This window comes from Bombus fervidus, chromosome 4 (assembly GCF_041682495.2).
Source record: "Bombus fervidus isolate BK054 chromosome 4, iyBomFerv1, whole genome shotgun sequence".
Taxonomy (NCBI): Eukaryota; Metazoa; Arthropoda; class Insecta; order Hymenoptera; family Apidae; genus Bombus; species Bombus fervidus.
In genome coordinates, this window is record NC_091520.1 from 4,047,155 (window position 1) to 4,071,596 (window position 24,442).

Consider the following 24,442-nt stretch of genomic DNA (forward strand, 5'->3'; position numbering starts at 1 on the left):
CGGCGAAACTTTATTTGCAAACCGCGCGAACAGTAACTTGTAAACGATGTTTCTTTCAGAAACTTCCTCTCTTCAAAAATCTTCGATTCTACGTTTTTCCTTGTACCATTGTTACATTACCAAACATATACAAATGCTTTTGCTTGCTTTGGGAAAATTGAAGTTATTCTTCATTGAAGCAGAGACACAGTGAAATCTCTCAGGACCAAAGCAGTGTCACATAATCAGACTGTACCTATGAGGTGATAAAAACGAAGAAAACCATCATGACGAATGCAGAGATAATTTGTTTCGTTCGTTTAATCAACTGTTTAGATGCATTCGACTTCTTCGTTTATGCGAAATAGGATTCGCGACGGTTGCTGGAGAATAGTCGAGGAACGTGTGCCGATTAATCGGACATTTCGTATAATCGGAACTCTATTCTGCATCTATTTATTTGTATTATGTCACTTCAACCACAATAATCTATGTACAGTTTTTTCTTTTTTTTTTTTTTTTTTTTTTTTGTACTTTTAAGAAACTTTACAATTTGTCCAATAAGGACATGCGGTAAATCGATTTAGCCGATGTGTTGCTGTAATTTTATTCTACATTTTCCGTTTATTTTCACACGTAAACTAACCTGCTGATCAATTATCCTTATCAATTACCTACTCTCGTTTAGTTGGGAATTCAGCAAATCTACGTACACTAGCAGACAAAAGTTTAAGACGACTACCTTTCTCGTAGAATGTCGCTCTATATCCTAAACACCAAACAGCCAGTAGCTGCTATTGAAAAATGCTACTGAAATAGTCGCAATCGTTCGCTATACCAAATAAATTTCGACTCATCCGAGAATAAGACTTTTTTTTAGTATTTAATTTGTACTTTACAATTTGTTCAACTGAACATTCGGTAAATAATAAGCTCAGCGTCGGACTTTTGCGACTGAGCATTGGTTTCTTCCGCGTCCTTCGAGCTCAAAATCAGGATGATCGTTTCATTTCAGGATAGACAGTGGTCTTTGCTGCTGTTTCTTTGATTTATGGTTTCTGCATTATTTTTCTTTTTTCTATACTCATAGGTACCACAATAGCGCCTGCTTACAGGCTATGGCAATATTTTCTATCTATTTCTATTTTCTATCAAATCAAATGTATTTTTCTTGTTACGAGGTAACGTAACAATTCGTCTATCTTCTTAGCGCAGATCGCTGGCTTTACACGCGATTTTCACTTGAATCCAGCGATTGCTACCATAAATGTAGTATGTCGTGGCAGATAGTTTTATCATCGTTCGATTAATTCGGTGCACCACTGAATTCGAACGTTCGTCCCAAAGTAATGCCCGCAGCGAGTACAGCATCGATTCGTTTCATATTTATCCTCTCGAGTATCGTTCGTGTTTTAAAAGTCTCGTAGCCGTTCGTAGATAAAGCGCGAGTGTCATGTAGTTGCAAGGACAACTACGAAATGTTGATTATTTATTATCTTAGTATAATATATATATATATGTATATAGTACGATAATCTAGCAGATAAGTAGCTGTCTTAAACTCTTATTCGCTACTGGATATACATACACTGCAAATTTTCAAACTCAATTTTCTCAAAAGCAGAGACATAATTTTCTCGTTCTTAATTTCCGTCCCATTTTGCGTCATGGGATCTTCCTGGCTTTTCCACGAATTACGGACCTTTGATATAACATGGAGAGTCCACAGAAAAAGAAGGAATATCAATTTTAACGAGTTTCGAGTTTAACATATTTTTCATGTTCTCTTTATCGCTGACCAGGTCGTATTAATTGGAATAAAAATTTTCCGAGTATTGCAAGGTGTTCAATGTATTTTGTACTTTTTACAGTTTAATATGTTATATTTTTTTTTTATTATTTAATTTGTAATTTACAATTTGTGCAGCTGGACATTCGGTAAATTTTTCTAACTTAACACGTTGACTGCCGCGCGTGTTTTCAGTGAAATCTCCTTCAGGCCACGAGTGTGGTGTAGATTATTCCGACCAAATGGTTTCTAATTTGTGTTTTCTAATTGTGGTTTATGCCGCCACAATTAGAAAAGGAATCAAATGGTACCGAAAACTTGGCATTCAACTCCTCCTGGGAATTTCTGTTGTAAACGCTTTGACGGTTTACAAAATTGCAACAAGGAAGGATGTACATATTAGAAGATTTAGAGAATTATTAGCTGCAAAATTATTAGAGTTGTCTGAAAATACAAAAAATCATTGTCTTCCACGGAGACAGCATAAAATGATTCCGGAAGAAGCATTAGACGCGCATGCAAGCTATGTTATGCAGATAAAACGTTGAACGGACCGATCAAAGACACGAGAGAATTTAAAGAAAACAACTTATTGCCCAAATTGTTCCGACCAACCTCAGCTTTGTATAAAAAGCTTCAATGTTTTACATTCTATATAATTTTCTTAATAAACAATTTTCGTATTACTTTTACAACGATTCAATAGTTTTATTACTTCCTATGGAATATCTTTTCAAATATCCACGACGATCCTTCGCAAGTAATCAATTAAAAGTCACCCGAATACGGGTGACGCCGCCCTATTAGAAACTTTGCCGTCACCCAAATATGGGTGACGCGACAGTCAACGTGTTGATTGCTAAATAACACGTGGATGGCTATTCCCAGCGGGATACCATCTTCGAGTTTTACTATTTTATTTCTTTAGTCAGGTCAGTGGGGTGTTTTCTTATCAGTCTAATGTAGCAATATGTTATATGTGTATTATTTAAAATTAGAAGTAAAAGTTGAGAATGATGCAAAATAAAGTGTTTCGCTTTGATACGTAATATCTACAAGAAAATATAAAATTGCAACATTATATATTGAAAAATAAATTTTCGTTCTTCGAGAAATGCTGAAACTCAACGTTCTGCCTTCTATTTCGCGGAATCTCTTACAAACAAATCTTTCATCAGGCTGTGATAAACACAGGAAAGAAATAGTTTGAAAAACTATTATTTTCTAACTAGAAATAGTTAGAAAACATACAAAAATCTTATTATCTGTTATCTGAATAGGTTAACGTTAAAACACGCGGGAAATGTTCTATCGACATTGGTTTTTGTTACGTCGATGCATACGAAATATCGTTTACCAGAAGTTTTCAGCTTGACGGATATAACCAGCCAATAAATTTCGTCCTATCTTCAATCATTATCAACTATATTATTCTTCCGAGATAACGTACGATGATATATAATGCGGATGTTTAGTTTTTCTGTAAGTAAAATATGATCCAAAAAGATAGAGTAAAAGTTACTTTAAATAAATGTTCCTAATCGTAGCATATGCTTTATTAATTAATTCTATGTCTAAGTAATTAATTCTTAATCTTTCGATGGCGTAACAAAATCGAGAACGATTGTTAGAAGAATGAATGATTTTATCAGATGCAAAAAATACATACGTTCGTCTGTTCGTAAGAAACGAATATTAACAGTCGAGTTAGGGCGATGACTATTACGATGACTGGAAGTTTATATTCGCTGCACGTTATTATCCAACGGTTTGTTCGAGCCTCTCTCGAGCTACATCGTCAAAAAATTAATATTTATTTTTTATCTTCTCACGGAGAGTAGGAAACAATAATATTTAGAAAGTCAGTTTTTCACTGGCAAGTCGCATAAACGTGCCATTGGTCAGCGGTTACGGAAGACTTTCCATATAAACTTCATCGGCGTGTGGAGAATAATTGATTAAAAAATAGAAAACTTGTAAACCTGGAGAAAACCTCTCGGAATAGTCACAAAGACGTACATCGTTAAGGATTCTAAGAATCGTCTCATCCCTTCTGAAACGTACAGTTCTGAAGAGTTTCAGAGAATATCCAATTTTTAGATCAAATATCCAGTAACCATCATGGAAGCTAGTTCGATCATAAGTTATGACTCGTAACACATATTGCGACACATGTTGCGCGTGTTATGTAAAACATTTTGAAACTTCATCAGCACCATAGTGCACCACCATTGTCATGATTATATTGGCAAAATTAGAAGCTAGTCTGAAAATATATGCGAAACTTTCAAGATGTTTGCTGTAAGCTTATGTTTAATACGTAATTTCTATACAGTATAAATACAATACATCGAGACTTATCAATATCACGGACGATGGTGTGTTTAAATATCTTTGCCATCTACACCAAATATCTTGCAACTTTTCAAAACACTTTCTTGTACTTGAACACTGTCCTGATTTTCGAAATCGTTTAGATTTTCACCGGTGTAATCGCGATAATTGAACGTCGATCAATCATTACGGTATCAACGCAATTTCAAAATGTTTCGTATAATACGCGTAACACGTTCGTAAAGGACGTCGTAAAAGAGCGTACGAATTCTTTCGCGAGAGTATTTTGCATCTGGAAAGATTCGAAGAGATTTACAGAAAGCGTTAATTCATAATCGATGGATGCAACGAAGCTGACGTTTTTCAGTCTGAGCATGACTTTCGAGATAGGAAATTTCTTTTACTGTGTTTTTGTTGCGTCCTTTTCCCGTCAGACGAGCGTTTTCAAAATCTTTTCATAATATACGTACGTCTGGCTCGGCCCGAAAGATTCGAACAGTAGATCTATTTCAGATTTTTTGTCGTTACGTGACTCGAACGCAACCCTGTTGAGACTTATTGGAACACGTTTTTTTTATTATTATTATTTAATTTGTATTTTACAATTTGTCCAGCTGGACACTTGGTAAATTTTTCTAGCTTAAATTGGAACACGTGAACGGTTCTACCAATGTTTTGATAATTTAGAATATCCACGTGGCGGTCGAACGTATCTTTTACCTCGTTTCTCGATCAATCATGGCATTTTCATGTGCAATTGGTATAATTAATTGTACGTTTATTCGCATACAAATAGAATTCTTTAGCTTATTATCCACACGTTATTAACTTTACGCTCTTCTCTTTCGATTTAACGAAGCAGGTAAAGAAGCAGAGCTAGAAAAAAGTTCGGATGGAAAATTTGTCGAATATCGTTTAAGATTTTTAAGCGTCGAACGCAGCACACAATTTGAACAAAATAGCATCATAAATAGGAAGCGGAGCTTGGACGAAGAAAATTAGTAATAGGAATTGCAATTGAAAGAGAATTTTGTCATCAGAAAATATATGAACTTTATCGCATCTTTTCAATGACGAAAGTTAATCTCAAGTTTATTTGTACAGCTGTTTGCGTCTGATTTTTGCACGATCAACGAACGTGTGTGTAGGTGGAACTCTTTAAAAGTTTGTCGAAAATAATCCGTTGAAGAGGTAACTTGTATTTTTTACGGAAAAATTACGGGTGGGTGTTTGATCTTTCACCTGCCGTTAAAATAAAGACTTGCGATTATAGCAGGAAGATTAAATTAATGTAATTAAGAATAATTTAATAATTAAGCGACTTGGAAGTAAAACGATACAAGCGACAAGATCGTTAACTCGTGAAAAATAGGGATAAAATTAAATTCTAATAGAAAAGTCCATGTTCTTCCACCATCGAACACGTTATTGCACGTGTTCATACAATTTTGTATTTTTAAGCATACGGAAACGAACCTAAATAGAAATTGCTTATAATTATATGCTAACTACTTATAATTATATGCTATAAATCTTTCACTTTAAACGTCTTGTCTTGTATAACTTTGCATATTATGTCCATTTTATAGACCTTTGCTCTTTTCAATTATTTATAAATACATAAATATTCGCAATTATACTCATTACTATACTCTTAAAGCGAAAACATTTTACACTAAATTGGATAGATAAGGATCTTTTACGTATCATTTCAATATTCGTTTCTAGGAAAAGAGAGTTTTTAACTGAACTTTTCTACCGAATCCCTCGTATTCTTCGCATATTTGTTTTCAATGTTTTGACAGTGCGATCAACACACGACGGGGAAGATTCCCAGCACATTTTACATAATTACTAAAATACTCTTCGTAAAGAATTGTTTGTATCGATCAATATCTGTCAATACATTCATTGCTATTGACGCATGTATTGCGTCAATTCACTCGATTATGTATATAATGTTACTGACTTTTTTTTACGTGCCAAGAAAATTCATTAAACGGTTGACATATCGGTATGTTTTTTAAAACAATGGTACATTAGAACAATCGTTAATTGGTACTTGAATGTATCTAATTAAGTATTTAAAGACATCTCAAAGTAATCTATATCGCGATTTATTGTGATCGAGCGATATAAAAAATTAACCGATTCTACAAGAATAATATATTTTTTTTATTATTTAATTTGTACTTTACAATTTGTCCAGTTGAACATTCGGTAAATTTTTCTAGCTTAATCACTAAATAACATGTGTATGGCTATCCCCAGTGAGATACCATCTTCGAGTTTGACTATTTTATTTCTTTAGTGAGGTCGGTGGGGTGTTTTCTTTTTAGTCTCCTTTCTATGAGAGAAGAATAATATCCGTCATGGTTTCAAAACCTCATAACGTAACTGTGGTCATTTTCGACCCAGTTGTAGCTTTCTAATATTAACAAATATCTCGAGTTCGATCAGAATATGGAAAAGTCGCTATTGATTCGCACGATTTCTCGTTTCGATTTTATTTCAAACACGATGTTAAAATACCAGAAATTTATCGTGCTGAAATCAGCGTGATCGAATACGAAAATCAGGATGATCAGATACTGATCTGTAATGTGATTTGAAACGAACTCAACTGCAATAGTGTTATATCGTGAATACTTTCTCCACGAAAATCAAACTGTGTCGAACAAAAATTAAAGAACCATCACTCTGGGCATCACTTTGCTTCTCTGGCAGAAGACGAACACGGACAATCGTCATTTTTGATCTGTTCGAATATTACGTGACACATTGACATAATTTCAAATTTGAAAATCCTATAATTCGTAAAACCGTACGAAGTGTTAGTGAATAAGAAGAAACGAAACGTTTCTACCTGTTCAGATAAAAGTCGGGCATAAGGACGAAACGAGTAAAACCTCTAACGTATCAAAGACAAAATACAGCGAACTAAGTGTACATACATATTACTCTTTTTATTTTCCTGTCTTTTATTTTATTTTCTTTCATGAGCCGCGAATATCAAAAGCGATAAACATCAGCGTTTTTGAAGAACGGTCGTGTTTATGAAAGCGACGCGCGTGATCTTTGCGTGAAAAGCATGAAATTCCGAAAGGAAAGAGAAATAATTTATTCTCCTCGTAGGTTCTGCATCACCACCGAGCAAAATACCACACAATTACGTCTTCTTAAATGGAAAATACATGTACAAATGTATGCTCCAATTAGTGTAACAAGCATAACGATAACGATCTTCCTGATTGTCTTTAATAGAAGACAATGTATTAAACAGAAGATATATCGTGTACTCGTGGAAAGCTTCCACACAACATAATCATCATCATTTTATCGAATGATCAAACAATTTGACTGTTTGTTATCTTTAACACGGGTTACTCCAATACAGGTTAACATCAACCGTACTCGGTCTAGAGTCGTTCGTGTTATCCATTTCTTCTTTTTTTCTTTTTTTTTTTTTTTTCAAGGCAAACATAAAGATAAGATTCGTTACTAACGATTTATCGATGCCATCTGCGCGATATAACGATGAAAGTTATAACCATTTTCCGTGTAGCTTGTCGTTGCGTGTTCGTATCTCCAGAGACCATCTATCGGAACGAAAAATACATATGCAAGGGTTAATATTTTAGAAGCGTGCAACGGTGCAACGCTATAGAAGTTAGTTTCGAAGAAAACTCGACGGGAACGCGATGGAAATCCACACGAAAACGCTCGTGTACGATGGATATACAAGAGCAAAAGCGAGCGGCCGCGTCATGGTTTTTCTTGGAAAAAGCAACTTTCAAAGCTTCGCGAAAGCGAGAATGTCGCGTGGCTGCGAGAAACGAGCGAGAATTGTGTACTAGTTTCCGCGGCAATTGGGTCGGTTGGAAGTGGCTGGGCACATACAGGGAACGGGTGATCCGCGTTCGCTAAACTTTCGCGCGATCGCCCAAAGCACTGATAAAACTGCCGCGTTTCTAGTGCTATCTGTTTTGCAATTTACCGACAACATACGACCACGTTGCCGCGCAACGTACAAAGCTAACCTCGATCATCTACGAGGTGTGACAGAGTGTCGAGAATAATGCGTTCGACAATTTTATTTCAGGAATTGGACAAGTACAGCTTACGTTTCTCGGTTTCGTCTTTTACGTATCACGCGTGTTACACGAAACAGTTTGAGATTTCATTAGCACCGCGATGACACGCAATTATCGCGATTATATCGCTATAGTTCTAAGCGATTCTGAAAATGTGTACACAAGTAAATAAGATATTTAGTACAAGTATATTTTGCACAGATGACGAAATCACATGTTTCAGGACACCACGCGAGTATTTTTATTATTCAAAGCATATAATGACAAAATAATAATAAATCGACGATGTAAGACAACATTCTTCCCCAATGGACCGTTTATCTTATTGGTGGTCACGGGTGACCACCGTAGCGCCTTGGTAATAGTTGATAGCGACATATTATAATAAGGTTTCGTTTATTTCAACAAACCATTCGCATTGGTTATTTCGTCGTAAGCAAAACGCGCAGAATATATTGCTGAAACGTGTAGGAGATATTAGTAAACAGTATTTGCTCATTCTAATATAATAGTAAGGTATGTGCACACTTCTAACTTCGATTACGTGATTATAAAGTAGCATTTACGATTATTTTCTAAGCTGTGTTTATATTAGTATTCGTAGATTACCCCTCAAAGATATGGATGCAAACACAGTGCACCGTTAGATAGAAGATTTGTTCTCATTTTTTTTTTTTCTATTGATGTTTTAATAAAAATGTTTAATTGTTCAATGGGGCTTCTATTTATCGGTTATATTCAAAATGCTCTAACTGTCAATTTTCACACAATTTTTACAATTGTAAGAAGTTGAAGCGCTCCAATGACCAACGTAGCAATCAATGTGTTAAGACAACTATTTATACTGTGTACATATTAATTTTATACTAAATATAAGTTTGCAATAAATATGTTACAAGTTTTATGTATATTTGATATTAGATTCAAACGCTAATACGATCATGATAATCGCGTCTCATTATAGCGCTGATACAATGTCAAAATGTTTTATATAACATTCACGATATACCTACACACATACGTATAAAAGTTTTTTATGGTAAGTGTATGAATACTTTTGCAAGTCACTGTATCTACTTAAATAAATATACTTGTTTACAACGCGGTTCTTGTAACTCTCTATACGTATATGCGTTCCAACGTTAAATTCATCGTTCATTCATTTTATTAATGGACTCTCTTGCGTAATCGTAATAAGTTTAGTAACGAAAGAATAGAAGTTTTACAAATTACAAGCAGCTTGTTTTAGCAGCATTTACTAGATTCGAATTATCCCTTTTCACGTAATAATTTTATCATCTATAATTGACTAACTCGTCCATCTACGAATATTGTTAGTCGGTAAATTATTGTACAAAGTGTCGTGAAATCTGCCGTAATTCCCAAGTTATGTCAGTTCGAATTGCATGAACTAATTGAGAGTATATCAGGACTTCCTTTTATCTGAGCGAATAAAAAAAGCATCAGCAAGAAACAACTCGGGAAAAGACAGCAAAGTAAATATGTACTTCGACGTCGTGAACGATTATATATATACTATTTTTCCTACATAATTTTTGTTTATATAATTTTTCTCTATATAATATTCGAAGGCTAAAACAATAATTATTTATTATACATTGTATGCATTATGTTGTAACAAATATAGGAAAAGCTAGCGAGCATAAGAATACCGAAATAACGTAAAGCAAGAAAGTAAAAGTAATAAGAATGATCACATCCGGAGTTAACCCTTAACAGTGAAAGTTACCGATGAGTAACTGTGTCGTCACGTCATAGGACAGTTTATCCTATGACTAGGCCTTGAATGAGTCAAACTTGAGCGGAGAATTGGTCACACACCAACACGTGTCTCTTCATTTTTATCTCACGCGAGAGAAGTTACCCGGTTATTGGATTATCTAAATGTAAAAATACCACTTCTTTCGCAGCCACTCGTGGATTTCCATGCTATTTTGACAATCGATGTCAAATTTCCCGAGTAAACAGTGATACTCGTTCCAACTAATTTAACGTTTCTCGTTCAAACCCATTTAACATGCTGATAGCTTCCTTTGTTGCTAACGTCGATCGACTAGCTCTGCTACGTGTTTTTGGTTATTTTCGATACAATTATATTCTTCTGACATTGAAAGATATCATCTTCAGTTTGAGAAAAATATGGAAGAAAGTATTATTGGTACGCGCGATTTATTTTTCTAAACTTGTGCCATATATATTTTTTTAAAACGTCAGATTCTTTTTGTTTGCCAAGATGAAAGCAAAATCGAAATATAACGATGGGAAAATCCTATCCGGGCTAAACCAGCACCTCGACAGCAGGAAATTCTTTCTGTTACAGTCTTCCATCTTACATGTAAATGTATTGTTAAGAAGTTGAGTTCGATTTCTTAACACTGGAACTACCACACCAGTCCAATTGACTGGTTTTACAATTTTATTTTCAAATTCCTACTTCATGTTATATATCTTTTCTGCAATGATGTAATGACTTTCGCAATGATAACTAAAAGAATAATATAATGAATTTTTTTTGTTTTTTATGTATTCAAATTCGAAATAATTTTGTATCAAGGCTATTTATACCAATATCCGTAAAAATGACTGGTACTTATTAAAGCGTAAAAGAGTTCTGCAATCTGTTTATCGAACCCCAATTAACCAGTTTCCACGTTTTGTACAACTTGCCACGCGTTTTTCAAATTTTTACTGCGTATCATTCGATATGATAATATCAGTTATCAGGAAAATTTCGGATCGATCGCTAGATGCCAACACTAGAAATGCCACACCAGTCAAAACGACTTGTATTACGATGCATCGTCTGCTATTTTGCGCTTTCACGTTTCCTATAAACGCGCGAGAACCAGCAGCCAGCAAATGAGTGTCAAAATTTTATGTTACTAAAACGAAGCGTAGAACCTGCTCGAAAAATGTTTCATTGGAAAGTAAGAACCGCTGTATCTACTCGTATTTTGAGATTTAAGTAGGAAAACTTGAACGAAAAGATGAAAAACAAGTATAAAAGCGATATAAAATTGATTTATTTAGTTTCTACACGTAGTATCCCTGGTCTAAATTAATTAGTTTGAAATTTTGCTAGCTCACGACCAAGGTGATATAGCAAAGTATTTAGAATGAATAATCTTCGGATCATAGGCTGCGAGATTATTATTAAGAGGATTATTTTTATCACTATAGAAATCAAACGAGCTAACGAATTATTTAGTTATAGCGTTCGATCGTGGTGGAACAGTTTGTTATAGTTATAACATGTCGTCGCTCTAATTCTTAACCGTTCTATCTCCTCTAGTTCATCAACCGAGAAAACTGAGTTTAAAGTTTCCTTTGCGTTTTAATATTAAATTATTGCGTCGCGGAATTAGAATTCGGAAGAACCGAATATTTCATTTATTTACCGTCGCATTGACTAATAATCATTGGCACAATCAATTTACATAAATCAGTACAATTAACGAATATACTCGTTATTACATATAATAATTATATAAATGTGCCAACCCTCGTTATTTTTTAAAGACCAGCCATTTTGATTGCTTCTAGTAGAAATAGCTTGATGTTAACTATCAGTGGTTCTAGTTAACCCATTTGCATCCAAGCGCGGATTATTACGCGCGCTGTGACTGCTTTTTATTTCAGTCGCTAAGTATTCTTCAGATGTGAGAGATCACGTTTGATCCGTTTCTCAACATCTCGCCTATATCAGTTTATTGTATTGACCATTTTAAAGAATTTCACGAGAAATAATGATTTAATTTCTTATTTCTTATTTTTTTTTAATAAGTAATTTTTTCTTTTTTCCACTGTTATAAAGAATGTAAGATGCGATGTTTGCAAAGTAACATTGTCTACAAATCGTCTTGAACAGTAAATTTTAATAATAAACTCCATGAAGAATTCGGATGTCATTTACTCTACTTAAGTCCCCTTAAGTAGGTCCATGATGCAAATGGGTTAGGAAGGTGCGACACGTTTACCACGCTAACATAGCTGTACTAAATATGGTAAAGGTAATCGATCGATACAGACAATTATGTATGGCATTGCAGTAACAGACGAATATAATATAATGGTTCTGTTTCTATTACAAGATCGCGTTACGTATCGAAATACAATCCAACAGCGTAACGTTATACTCGCTATTCTTACAATAGAGTTATCAAAATTTCGCTGTATCGATCGGCCGCATGTTACACTTGTATACCGCGAATATTAAATTTGTAGGCTCGGTAGAAATTATTAAAGTTTGTTTGCACTTTAAGCGGTGTTATCAAAGCGTCGAAGCTTTGATTAATTGTCATCGGAGGAGCGTGTACGACTGAAACGAAATATCTCTATAAATATCCTATAATTACAATACATATAAATGCAACAGCCGATAAAAATAACGTGTTATTCGTTACAAATATCTGCCTCAGCGATTTTATTCTCGTTTCAGAACATTCCCACTCTTTTGTAGCGGCTATGGTTCTCTTTATTATAAAAGGAGAAGCGCGCATGTGTCTATATGTAGAAAATTTACCTTCGAATTTTTACGAAAAAAATGTGAAATTATAGTATCGTCGATAGTCTAATTGGTACACACTCTGCGGATTTTTATGCAACATACAAGTATCAAAAAAAAAAAAAAAAAGAACATATCAAACGTAAGGACATTTAGTAGCTGCTATTTAGTGTCTATATTTTTAAATTACGTTCGTAAAAGTACGGATTTGCATTAACGTAGACTGTCGTAGTAAATTTTATTACGACCAGCTCGTGCTAGACGTGTATTTACATATTAATTGTAAGTAAAAGACTTCAACAAACACATTAAAATAACTACGTAGCGTGCGGAAATTTATTAACTCGGTGTAATTAAGGACGTGAAAAATATAAAGGCGATTTTTAAATATAGTAATAGTATTTGTACATTACTGAAACAGTCGAGTAATATTTTTTCGTCTTATAAATTATAAATGTGTTCATATTTCAGTATTACCTCAAAGCACATGAACGATCAATAATAAATGCAGAAACTTTATAACGTTTGCTTACCTGAAAATATAGATAGAAATTGTTTTAAACTGCACGTTTAAAATTTAAAACACGTTTTAAAATTTAATTACGTGTTTTTCAATTATCTTCCTCTAATCGCTGATGCAAAAATAAACAAAACGCATAGAACGTAAAATATTAAAAACAGAGTATTCGTTTTAATATTTAATAGACAGGACGAATCTCTGTATTTAAGCTTTATTTCTTTAATTGTGTATATAACAATCTAAATTTGCATGAAAATCCACGGCCTAGTTGATACGAATCATAGAAATAATCATATAAATAAGTATATATAAATATATATTTAAAATAAAAAGAATCTCTGTTCTGAACTTAATATTTCTGGCGTAATTGTCCATTGTCTTCCAACTTTCTTCTAACAGGTTCCCATAACTGCTTTTCCGATTTTCAGCGCGCTTGCCTCATTCTTCTATTCGGTATAATATTAGGCTAACCCAATATATCGCGTAATTTCTCAATTGTGCCAGTGACTATGAAAGTGGTCTAGGTCAAAAATTTAAAAAACCTGTGTTTATCACTTATTCTCATACATTACAATTACTATACATTAATACTATTTGAAACCATTTTTGCAAAATGGTAGAAATCGAGCCGTTGCAGCGAGCTCCTTGTCACGCGATTAAACAGAATTCAGTTCATGCGTCAAACGCGAAACTTTAAATATCTTAAATCGAAGAATATATACGGCTTAAGCTAGTTTCATAATCGCCGGCGCAATGGAAGAGCAATTGTAGAAAATACCGTAACCAAGGAATGTTTCAGGACGACAAGTAAACATGTAGTTCAGTTTCATGAATAAGGAAAGTGTATGTGTAGAAAATTCTGTACGTGGAAAAACTCGATGTCGCGTTTATATAGATGCAATAAATAGAAGCCAAGAAATAATTAACTGACGTTTATCGGTACTTATATCTTTCTCTATGGAGGCGACGTTAGTCGTATCAGTGCCACCACATCTTCTAGCATTAACAATTATTTAGAATGGGAAATTGCACTGAAGTTCTATGCCTTTCTCGAATATTTTCCACTGAAATACAAAATTTCTCAATTTTCTCACTTACAGTATCCTTCGATTATGCTTATGGTCACAGTCACTTCTTTTAATGTTTATTCGAATCATACGAGTACAGCTTTAATTTAGCCTTCGGATATTATCGTAAATTAGTTGTTAAATATTTCGAAATTAAATGATAAAATAAAGTCTTGTATTGTTTTAATAAGCACTTTGCTGAAAAGGAGTAAGCGTCAGCGGTGACGGTGGCTCATGGGCGAGAGTGTTGTACATAGACCAACGCATTCGAGTACATAGATACTGCATGATCTGGTTTCACAAGGTGAACAAGAAACTTATGAATTTCTAGTTACAACCGATCACTCACTTTTGAGCGATACTGTACGTATGTGACACCGCGTGACTTCACTTGCCAGTTGCGTGTTCGACTGTAGCTAAAGACATCAACACGCGTTGAAGCTTTTTAGTGCCCCTTTCTTAACTTACTGTTGAAATATTTTCCAAGCCACGGGCAAGCGCATGATTTGCTTCGTTACTCTGCTGATACAAATCGAGTCACACTCTATATATCAGATGCGACGATCAAATTTTGAAAATAATTCCGATGTTGTTCCGAAGTGGCAAGAAAGTAGGCGGTTACGTTCCGCTGTACAACTTGATCACGTGCAGTTAACGTGTAGCTAACGTGGTATTTTTTGTCATTTTATAAATTTATTTCCTTAAAAACTTACGTACGTATGTATCCGAAATGAAAATTGACTGAAGTAGCATTCCAAATAACGCAACGAAGACGATAGACTTCGTCGAACTAATAGTTTTAACAAACTTACACGAAAGAGGAAACGATGATTCCCCAGAAGAGCAAAAGATTACTTCGGTGTCTTTCATTTTTGTTCGATACATTTCCTTTTAAATAAAATATTCGTTCTATCATGTAATTCTTCAAAGTGTATCTGTAATTACACATATATATCCAATTACCTTATCTCATAGCAAGGCTAGTAGTCAGAAATTATCGATGCCAATAGATCCTCTTACGCGACCAAAAAAATATCTGACGATAAAACGATTGAAATTTAAGAAATAAATTTGACAAATTACGTGTTATTCGATTATCCTATTCGACGTAAGATTGTTAAACCATAAAGAAGAACGTTTAATAAAGCACTTATTTTTCATTTGTTTAGGTAAGAAATAGAAGGAAACTGACAATATGGCAACATAACATATCAACCACTTGCGGTGCTAATCACGGAGGTTTTTATTTTTAATATTTATATTATTCGCTCTTTTCCAAAGATCATTTTAATTTTGATTTTTCCCCTTCCTCTGTGTAACCTCGCCTAACAAAGCTAGCAATTAGAAAGCATATAGCAAATTATTGGGCATGTGTTTCTAATAGTTATCAATAGGTAGGAAAAAAGATATTCTGGTCTTTGCATGACCTCACCTTACGACCAGTGTACTAAGGTTTGAATTATCTAAAAATTTGTACTTAGCAGAGGGAAATCAACGTGACACACTGGCTTCGATCTCGATTTAAATAAAAGATTCTTTCATTATCTTTGCCACCTTCGGTGTAACAGAATTATGGGATATTCAGAACGAATAATTCAGAAAATAGTTAGTTTTCTATTCTAAAAACGCACGCGATTTAAGCTAAGCGACTCGTAGACTACAAGTTTTTACAAGTAAATGTTACAAATTACAATTCCCACTTGGCGGTAAATTAAATTAAAAAATCGTGAAGTTTGTGACCTATGATTTGTAACTTGTCAATTGTCATTATCGCGCAAGAGGGTCCTAATATCAGACACAAACATTACAACATTGTAGAAAATCCATAAACGGAAATGTTTTTTGTTCTTACGAATAAATATAGAATTTGATGTCGTTTTGAATCTGTCGTTACTTCTTAAAATGTGTTTTAATTAAAAGATTATTGGCAATTTATTAAAGTACATATTAACACAATTTGAAGTAATAAATTTAGACAGTAGGAGTTCTTTTTGGAAGATTGCCATATAACTTTTGAGTAATCCATTACCTGACGTTCTATCTTTAATAGTTCAAACAGGTTTTTTACATTTTTATCTTCCTTTCTGCCCGTGACTCATTCTAAGCTGTCCTTCGTGTATTTTATCAATGTAATGTAGCATTCGAGCACAAAAGTATCCGAACACTTATCGCACAAAATTATTACGAATGTGCGTATTATACGAAAGTTCTTGGAATTTCATTTACATTCTAACGAAATGGCCATCACGATATATAAAAGTTACAAGATATTTATTGCAAACATACACTTACGGCTAATGAAAAACTAAAATTCGACACAAATAGCAATTTTAAACATCAACAAACATAAAATTGGTGCTAAAGATAAAGTCTCGCTGCATATTATTAATACAGCGAATAATCGGTTGTTTAAGTATCTCGACGATCTTTGCGAAATATATTGAATTATATATTGGATATATATAATTATATATTGAAATATATAATTCCAATAAATATCTTCCAATTGCTATACACATTTTCAGATTTGTCGAATCTGACCAATACAATTACTACAATCGTATCTCGTTAATGCCAATGAGATTTCATAACGTTCTATACAGATACATCAATGTTAAGTGTGTTACGTATAATGTGCACGTAAGAAGTTTTCAAAGGCGTTCGAATAACGATGATAAATGAGCTGTTCAAATTTTCACGAAGAAGCTCCATCATTCATCGTTTTACGCTGAATTTGTGGCTATCGATAAATCGAATAGAAAATAATTCGCCGAAAGACTTCGATGCTGTTCCTCTGCTTCATATTTAGTCGTATGTAGATCGAAGAATTTAGGTTACTTTTGCACAATAGTATACGAGCTTCTAGCCAATCGTGCGATAGCCAACACATTTTAACCATCGACCTTTAAACTGCAAAGTTAAAATGTAAAACGTAACACTATCTTTGCAAACTTGTTCAAGTCTCGGTGTAGCAAATATTTCCGTCGTAGTTAAAGGCTAAGTGAGGCATCGAGGTTGAGAGTTGGCATTCGTCATTCGAAGGTTAATGACACGATTTGTAAACGGAAACGACATTCATTCTGAAAAAACCTACGCGTTACGTAGTCGAGGCGTACAGTAACACATATAAATGTTGAAGTATGAAATGCGCTATGACTGCGGTCTAATCGTGCTTACTTTATCGTTTCAGACCGCCCTTAGTATTTTCTTCCAAGAAGCAGCGATACCTCCATGCGCACAAGGACCTGGCACGCACTTTGGCCAAGTAAGTGCACCGATTTTTCTATCGAATATTTAATATTTAATATCTATTTCAGCTGAAATTGCACCTGGCTTTAGATAGTTAGATTTTATAAACGTAAAATATTAACTTAGAGATAACTACAGTAGCATAAAAACATATCAATTCTCCGGTTATCTCGGCTCTTTATCTCTACATTTCGTTCGTTCATTTATTCGTTGCGTGATTCGTTATCCATCTATTTTTTATTATACTCTATTTCCCCATAATTGCACTTTTCTTTTTCCTTGCCTTCCACCTCCGCTTCTTTCTGTTTGCGTTTTCCCTCTTTTCCCAACTCTCCTTCTATTTCCTTTCCATTCTCCGCAACCTCTTTCCAAGATTGTTATCAGCACAGTAGAATTCCATTTATCTGAGCTCATCGAGGAACAAACAATTCGTGTAACTGGAGCTCTCGTAACGGGCATCTATCGATTCCGCTCACGACCTGTGATTTTTCGTTCGTACGACGTTGGGTCGGAAATCGTAGTGCAACCGATGATCCGACGCGGAAAAATAACTCGGAAATATGGAATCAAACTTTTTCGTACGACGCTTCGATTATGAGAAAAACGAACTTGAAAATTTGCCGAGTATACTTCAACTTGGCCAAGTACCGATTAAGTATCGGTAAACGATCGGCACGAGATTATCGTACGCGTGAAAATAGGTCAAAAATGTTAAACCGTGTTTTCTCTTTTAACGTCGCACTTTCAAGAAAATAAAGTTCCAACGTGCTTAATTACCAACTGGCCTGATACATCCTCAAATTTATTTTTGAAAATTGAAAAATCTCCTTACGAGAGAATTTCGCAATTTATAATTAGACTATGCTCGTACATTTTTGGAAAACGTAGAATTCGAACAATTTACAGAGCGCGTACAACGTGCAAAGATATAAAGATATTTAAAGTAGAACAGTTACTATGATGTTTAGTAGACGAAACAAATTTCCATTTGGATCTCATTTCTTTGATTACATTCATGGAAACATAAAATTGCTTTATTTATAGCCTCTAATACATTTCCGGCGTAAATGTATTTATTTACCCATTTATTGTCGCATCGATTAACGGACATTATCGATCACAATTAAAATGAATTACGTAAGTCATAAGTTGACACAGTCGTTACATGTACTCATTATATAATATCTTTTATCTATGTGTGTACATCAATATGTGTATGTAAGATAAAATACATAATAAAAATAACGTCACTAGTTATTACATAGTTATTACACTACATGTACAACAATTATACACTTAACGTGGATTGTTGATGTCGTTTAACAGGACATAAGATGTTCTGTTTCACGAGATTACGTTCATCTAACGAACAATCCAATATTTCTGATATCGAATGAAATCTATCGAAAGACCCGACTCGCCTTTGGTCGTTCTCCGTGTTTTTGTCGTGTACCGACGTCTAATCGATACGAAACTATATTTCCGCGTGAAAAGCGTCGTCGTGTTCGTACTCGTTGGTGGCGGCGATCGTATCGGCTACGTTCCGTCTCTTTCTCCCTTTCCACTCGATTCTCTTTTATTTATGTCACGTGCAACGATCCACGACGCATCACGCGAATGATTTTATTCATTAGGTTCGTTGCGCGAATCGCGACGAGATCACGCGCGAGAAATGACATTTTTTCGTTGCCTTTCGTTCGCGCGATATCGTTTCGTCTCGATCGCTTGGTAAACGGCCATGCATCTCGAAATTGTTTGTTGCTTTTTGTTGCACGCCCAGAATGCCAATCTTTTATATATATTTCAGTATTTTCTCCTATTTTCATTTACCTCGCTGCTCTTTTGGGCGCGGTTATGAATCGCTGTTTGTTTCGCACCGGTCCAAGTACATAATCGGGAAATGTATCGAACATGTGCATCGTGCTATAGATAGATACCAGTTGGTAAATTGTCGGCTACTTTTATCGATTTCCAATAATACGTCGATGGCTTGCTGCAGCAAATATCCTATGTCCACTTTTAGCGTTCCCGAGAGAAACGGTTTTAAAAATTGAATGGTACTTGATAATTCGATAAATACGTTTTGCATTTACCTTTATCGGTGTTGGTACAAAATCGTTTGCAAATTGCGCACTGATCCTTTTTAGGAAATTAAAAACGACAAAGATGGATTAACTTTTACAATTTTTTAACTTAACGAAGTAACTTTTACAAAAGCTCTTGGATCGTGCAATTATCGATATTTGTGCGTTTATGGGGAATTTAAAACAAGCGAAACATACATGCAGAATATACAAACAAGTCGCAATTTACATTTCATTGCCTATGTTTATAAATAATCATTTTCAATAAATATTTTCGTTATCAATCAGGTTCGAGAAGAAGTAGGACAGGATTTTCTGGTGATTTAAATTACATATATAAGCTGGCTTAATTTTGACATTCTACGAGTAAAAATAAGAAAAGAATCATCATGCTAACGAGCCTATAAATGTTTTACTAACAGCTATAAAACGTTTGTAAATACAATACAGAACTGATGATGAAATAACGAACTGATTTTTCGCTATATGAAGCACGAAAATGAGTTAATGATATTTACTGCAGGTTTATCTCACGAGTGTATACTACAAATTTTTTATTATTAACTCTTCCATACAATTTTCAAATTTTATATTTTAATCTTACTCCGATTTTAACAATCAAGGACAAATTTTGAGCATTTTAAGGGAACGATTCTCGGAAAACTGGAACTTGCTCATATCTTGTACAAACTGCGATGATATTTTTCACGATGTTGAAATATAATTGGTCGAGAAAGATGGGAAGAACATAGCGGGGTTAAGACCTGAAGTATATTAATTCTTGCCTCGCAAAATTTTTTCCCTCGCAGTTCCCCATGAATAAAAATGACGTGATGTGGCGTGATGTCTGGCGATCGCGGGGGCCAAGGAATCGATCCTCTTCAAGCTGTCCATCATTGAGGTTAATGTTCGTTTAACCATTCTATCAAACAGCACAACCAAACTTATTATTCTTGCTTCTCGGTATTATTCAATTATTTCGTATTTTCGTATTGATTTTTTAACCAAGCGTTCACGCGAGCCTGTGTTTGCACGATATTATTTCTCGCAATTTATTCGTAAAATGTGTCGGCCACGTTTTATCTGTTTTTTATTATATTACTAGGTTTCAGTTTTTTCCATGTGCCGCCAAAGTTATTTTGACTCGTTCGGTTAATCGTATCTGATTTTGCATTGCGTAAAGTTTATGTAAGACGTACATGTACTTCTTGCTCTCTATTTTATATGGAGTTTTGCTTTATAGCGTTGTAAACAGGAAATGTTGTAGATAGGAGAAGCAATAAACTGCTACTTGAATGTTGGAAATTACGCTCAATCCATTAACGCGTTGATTACTACAAGAATTTTATATATTTTCACTTAAAAGCTGTAATTGTTGATAGAAAAGGTTGAAATATATATATCAGACCATAACACTTAAATTTTGCGAGGTATTATACTGTATTATTATTTATTGATAGCTCGTTTTTCCTTTCAGACGTCGAGAACCTTTGAGTTTTACATCTTCTAGTCTACTTTTCCCTAATAGGTAGTTGCAGAATAGCTACTTATATATTAAAGTTGCAACAAGATGAGCAAGATATTGATGTTAATATGTGCAAATTTATAGCATCATTTTATGCAAATTGATGCTTTTATAAATTTCATACATAATAAATATACTACATTGAGTTTGCGCACTTTTTCTCATATTCATATAAATCATTTACATTGTTGAAATTAACGCAAAATTGGCTCATAATGTTAACGAATAACGTATAACATACTGTTGTACGTTATATACACTGTTATATTGTTATACACAATGTAGCTTAATGCGTTACTTAATGCTTCTTATTTATTGTTACGAAAAATTGTTCATTTCACAATGAACAGACGTCAGATTTTTATGCAAATTCATACGTACACGAATGGAGCTATAAATATGATATAATTTAGAAATGGATATACAAGTATAAGTATAATTTTAAAAATGGAATCTGGATAGGCAATTGTCTTATTTACTAAATATTATAGCGAGTAACTATATTTTGCATTTATTTATACGTTTCTACGCGTTACGCGCATTCTGTGTATCGTCGTGTCCTCAAATTTCCTCTAAATACATCAAAATTCGGAGTCTAAAAATAAGTATAGCCGCAGTAGATGTACGTAGATTATTAATTGATTTACCGCTATCTTTACAAGACACCTTCTAATCAATGATTTCATACACGGCTTATGCATGACGATGGTTTAGTACGTTTTTGTGCATCGTCACGTAACGCGAGGGAAGTGCGCAACATTCGACTCATCGATTTGGCTCAAACTTTGCGTACGTTGTACGTGCTGTATAATAATGCGTTAAATTGGCGACAGATATTATTAAACATTAAACGATTCTCAGAAGCATCGCATTGCACGAGATGATTAAATAGAACGAATATTTGTTTCAAGATAAAAATCAGTCACTTCTTCTTGACGACTGGTTATCGTTTATTTTTATGAATAGCCTATTCATATTAATTTTATTAATTAATTGTAAATATATCTGTAGTATAGTATATAATTTACTATTTAGTTTCTTCAGGTACAAAACAGGATTTTTTTTCGAAACACATAAACTATGTCGCTTATTAGTCGATTGAAATGTAAGATTCATTTCCCCTGAAATCCGCCAACTTCGAGCACATGTTTTTTCCGATGTTAGCAAATTTGAATTTCATTTAAATAAGTAGCAGCTTTATTTATTGCTTGCCCTCCGGCATTGCAACGTGTTTTATATACGTCATACGAATCTCATTTGTCTACGAATTTTATTTATACAACGTAATTTATTTGTTTTAAACTTCTAGTAAACTTTGTAACAAATAAGACGGCCAAAGACTAATTATACGGAATTTCTGACTAATTTTATAACGTGCAATTTATATAAATCTTGCTATCTTCAATGCGTAACATCGAACGAACATTAGAATATTCATATATTCCTAAAGAAATAATACATATATACCTATGTAAATATATTCATACCAGCAGAGATAAACCTGCATGGAGATTTCAAATCTTCAATAAAAAAAAAAAAAAGAAAAAAGAAATATTTTATTTAAACGAGCGAATTAGAATTAGAAATTTGTGACAAAAATATGCGGAAACCGACAGGCTGAATAGCACAAGTATAGCGATATTACGTAAAAACTACCTGCTTTTGTCCCAACATTTAACGCCTCAAGTTATTTTTAATCACTCTTACGTAAATTACATAGAAGTATAGTATATCGTATTTAAATCACATCATTGACAACGAGGTGAGAAATCAACAACCATTAAATTAACTTATTTTCATTACATTCATCGATAAGAATCGAACTATTCATTATCGTTGTCTGACGTTTTTTTTTCAGATCGATTCGATTTGCTATTATCTATTTGTTAGCAAGTTGTACACATTGGCTGTAAGATAAATAGACCGCGGATGTGCATGTATTTATTAATCAAAATAATATAAACAAGGTCCTGGTTTTGATTCTCTGTACATAGAAAAAGAGTATTTAGGATACTTATGTTTGAAGAGATATTTAAAATTTTACGATTTTTAAAATTACGTTTAAAAGGTATTTCAATTTTAGTTTCACCCAAAATTTAGTCTATGTTTTGTATTATTATGAGAAGTAAGTGCGAGTGTATAGCAAGTGACAGGAAGAATTATACAACGTTTTGAAGATAAATTTCTTCATATTGGGTTGGTAATTAAGTGATTGCGGGTTTTGTCATTAGATGGTATTGACAAAATCCGCGATCACTTAGTTGCCAACCCAATACATAAACTGTAATATGAATGGAAGAAAAACATAGCAATTTATTTAGTGTGAGTGGATATTCTTTTCTTTCGGTTAGTGTGTAACGGTTTGTTTTTATGAGTTCAATATAGAAATATAGACGCGCCTTCCTCGAATAAAAATTGATCGAATCAAATAATTATTACGATTAGAATTGTTACATTTTTTAATTTATCGCCTATAACCGACGCTATTAAAGACAAGAAAAGAAAAGAACACAAGGCTATAGCTCTGTGATTTTGCTCGTTTGTCATTTGCAAAATCAAACAAGATTAAAGTATCTTTTAAACCGAGTTTCTACTCAAATACTTTAATATTTTTTATAGAGAATTCAAAGATTCATTGATCGGTGTAAAAAACGATTTATAATTCTATTCGAAGAAGAATATTTAAAAATATTCGAAACGTCACTATTTTTGGAGCGGACACGTACGCTACATCACTCATTGTACGATACCGTTTCATTTTGCCTGATCAAATTCTGTTCTACCTTTCATCGTTCTAAAATGTCCAGTCGTGTGGGACACCCAGTATAACACCTCGTTATTATTACTGAAAACTACTGACAATGAGCCTACGTAGAACAACTTCCTCATTCGCTGTAAAGCTCTTTTTGTACATCAGTCGTTCTATAAGAGTTCCGACGTGGATAAATATTTAGAAATAATAGCGAATCCGAAGGAGAAGATGCGAGACTCGCGACTAATGTAAAATAACGTACGACGATTATGCATAGTCCAAAGTTTAACAAATAATGCACGCGACTCGGATGTTCTAGAAAACCATCGAACAACTTGGGTTTTAACTGCTGAAAATTCCACCAAAGCTCGTAGTGCAAACAAAGTTAGGCGAGTTCTATGTTCCGAGATAGGACAACAATTTGAAATAATCGCAAGAATAGAAAATAATCGCAAGAATAGAAAATAATCGCGAAAGATTAAAAGTCACATCGAAGGCTTCTTCATTCGAGAAAATAGTTTACA

General features: G+C 33.9%; 1 protein-coding gene across 1 annotated transcript in view; it reads left to right on the forward strand.

Annotated features, from left to right (window-relative positions):
• The window catches only part of LOC139986243 (UBA-like domain-containing protein 2), an 89,116-nt gene that overhangs the window by 13,064 nt on the left and 51,610 nt on the right, over window positions 1–24,442 (forward strand). The window contains exon 2 of the mRNA XM_072001438.1: window positions 17,499–17,573. Coding sequence (XP_071857539.1) covers window positions 17,499–17,573 — 75 coding nt within the window. The remainder of the gene's footprint in view (window positions 1–17,498; window positions 17,574–24,442) is intronic.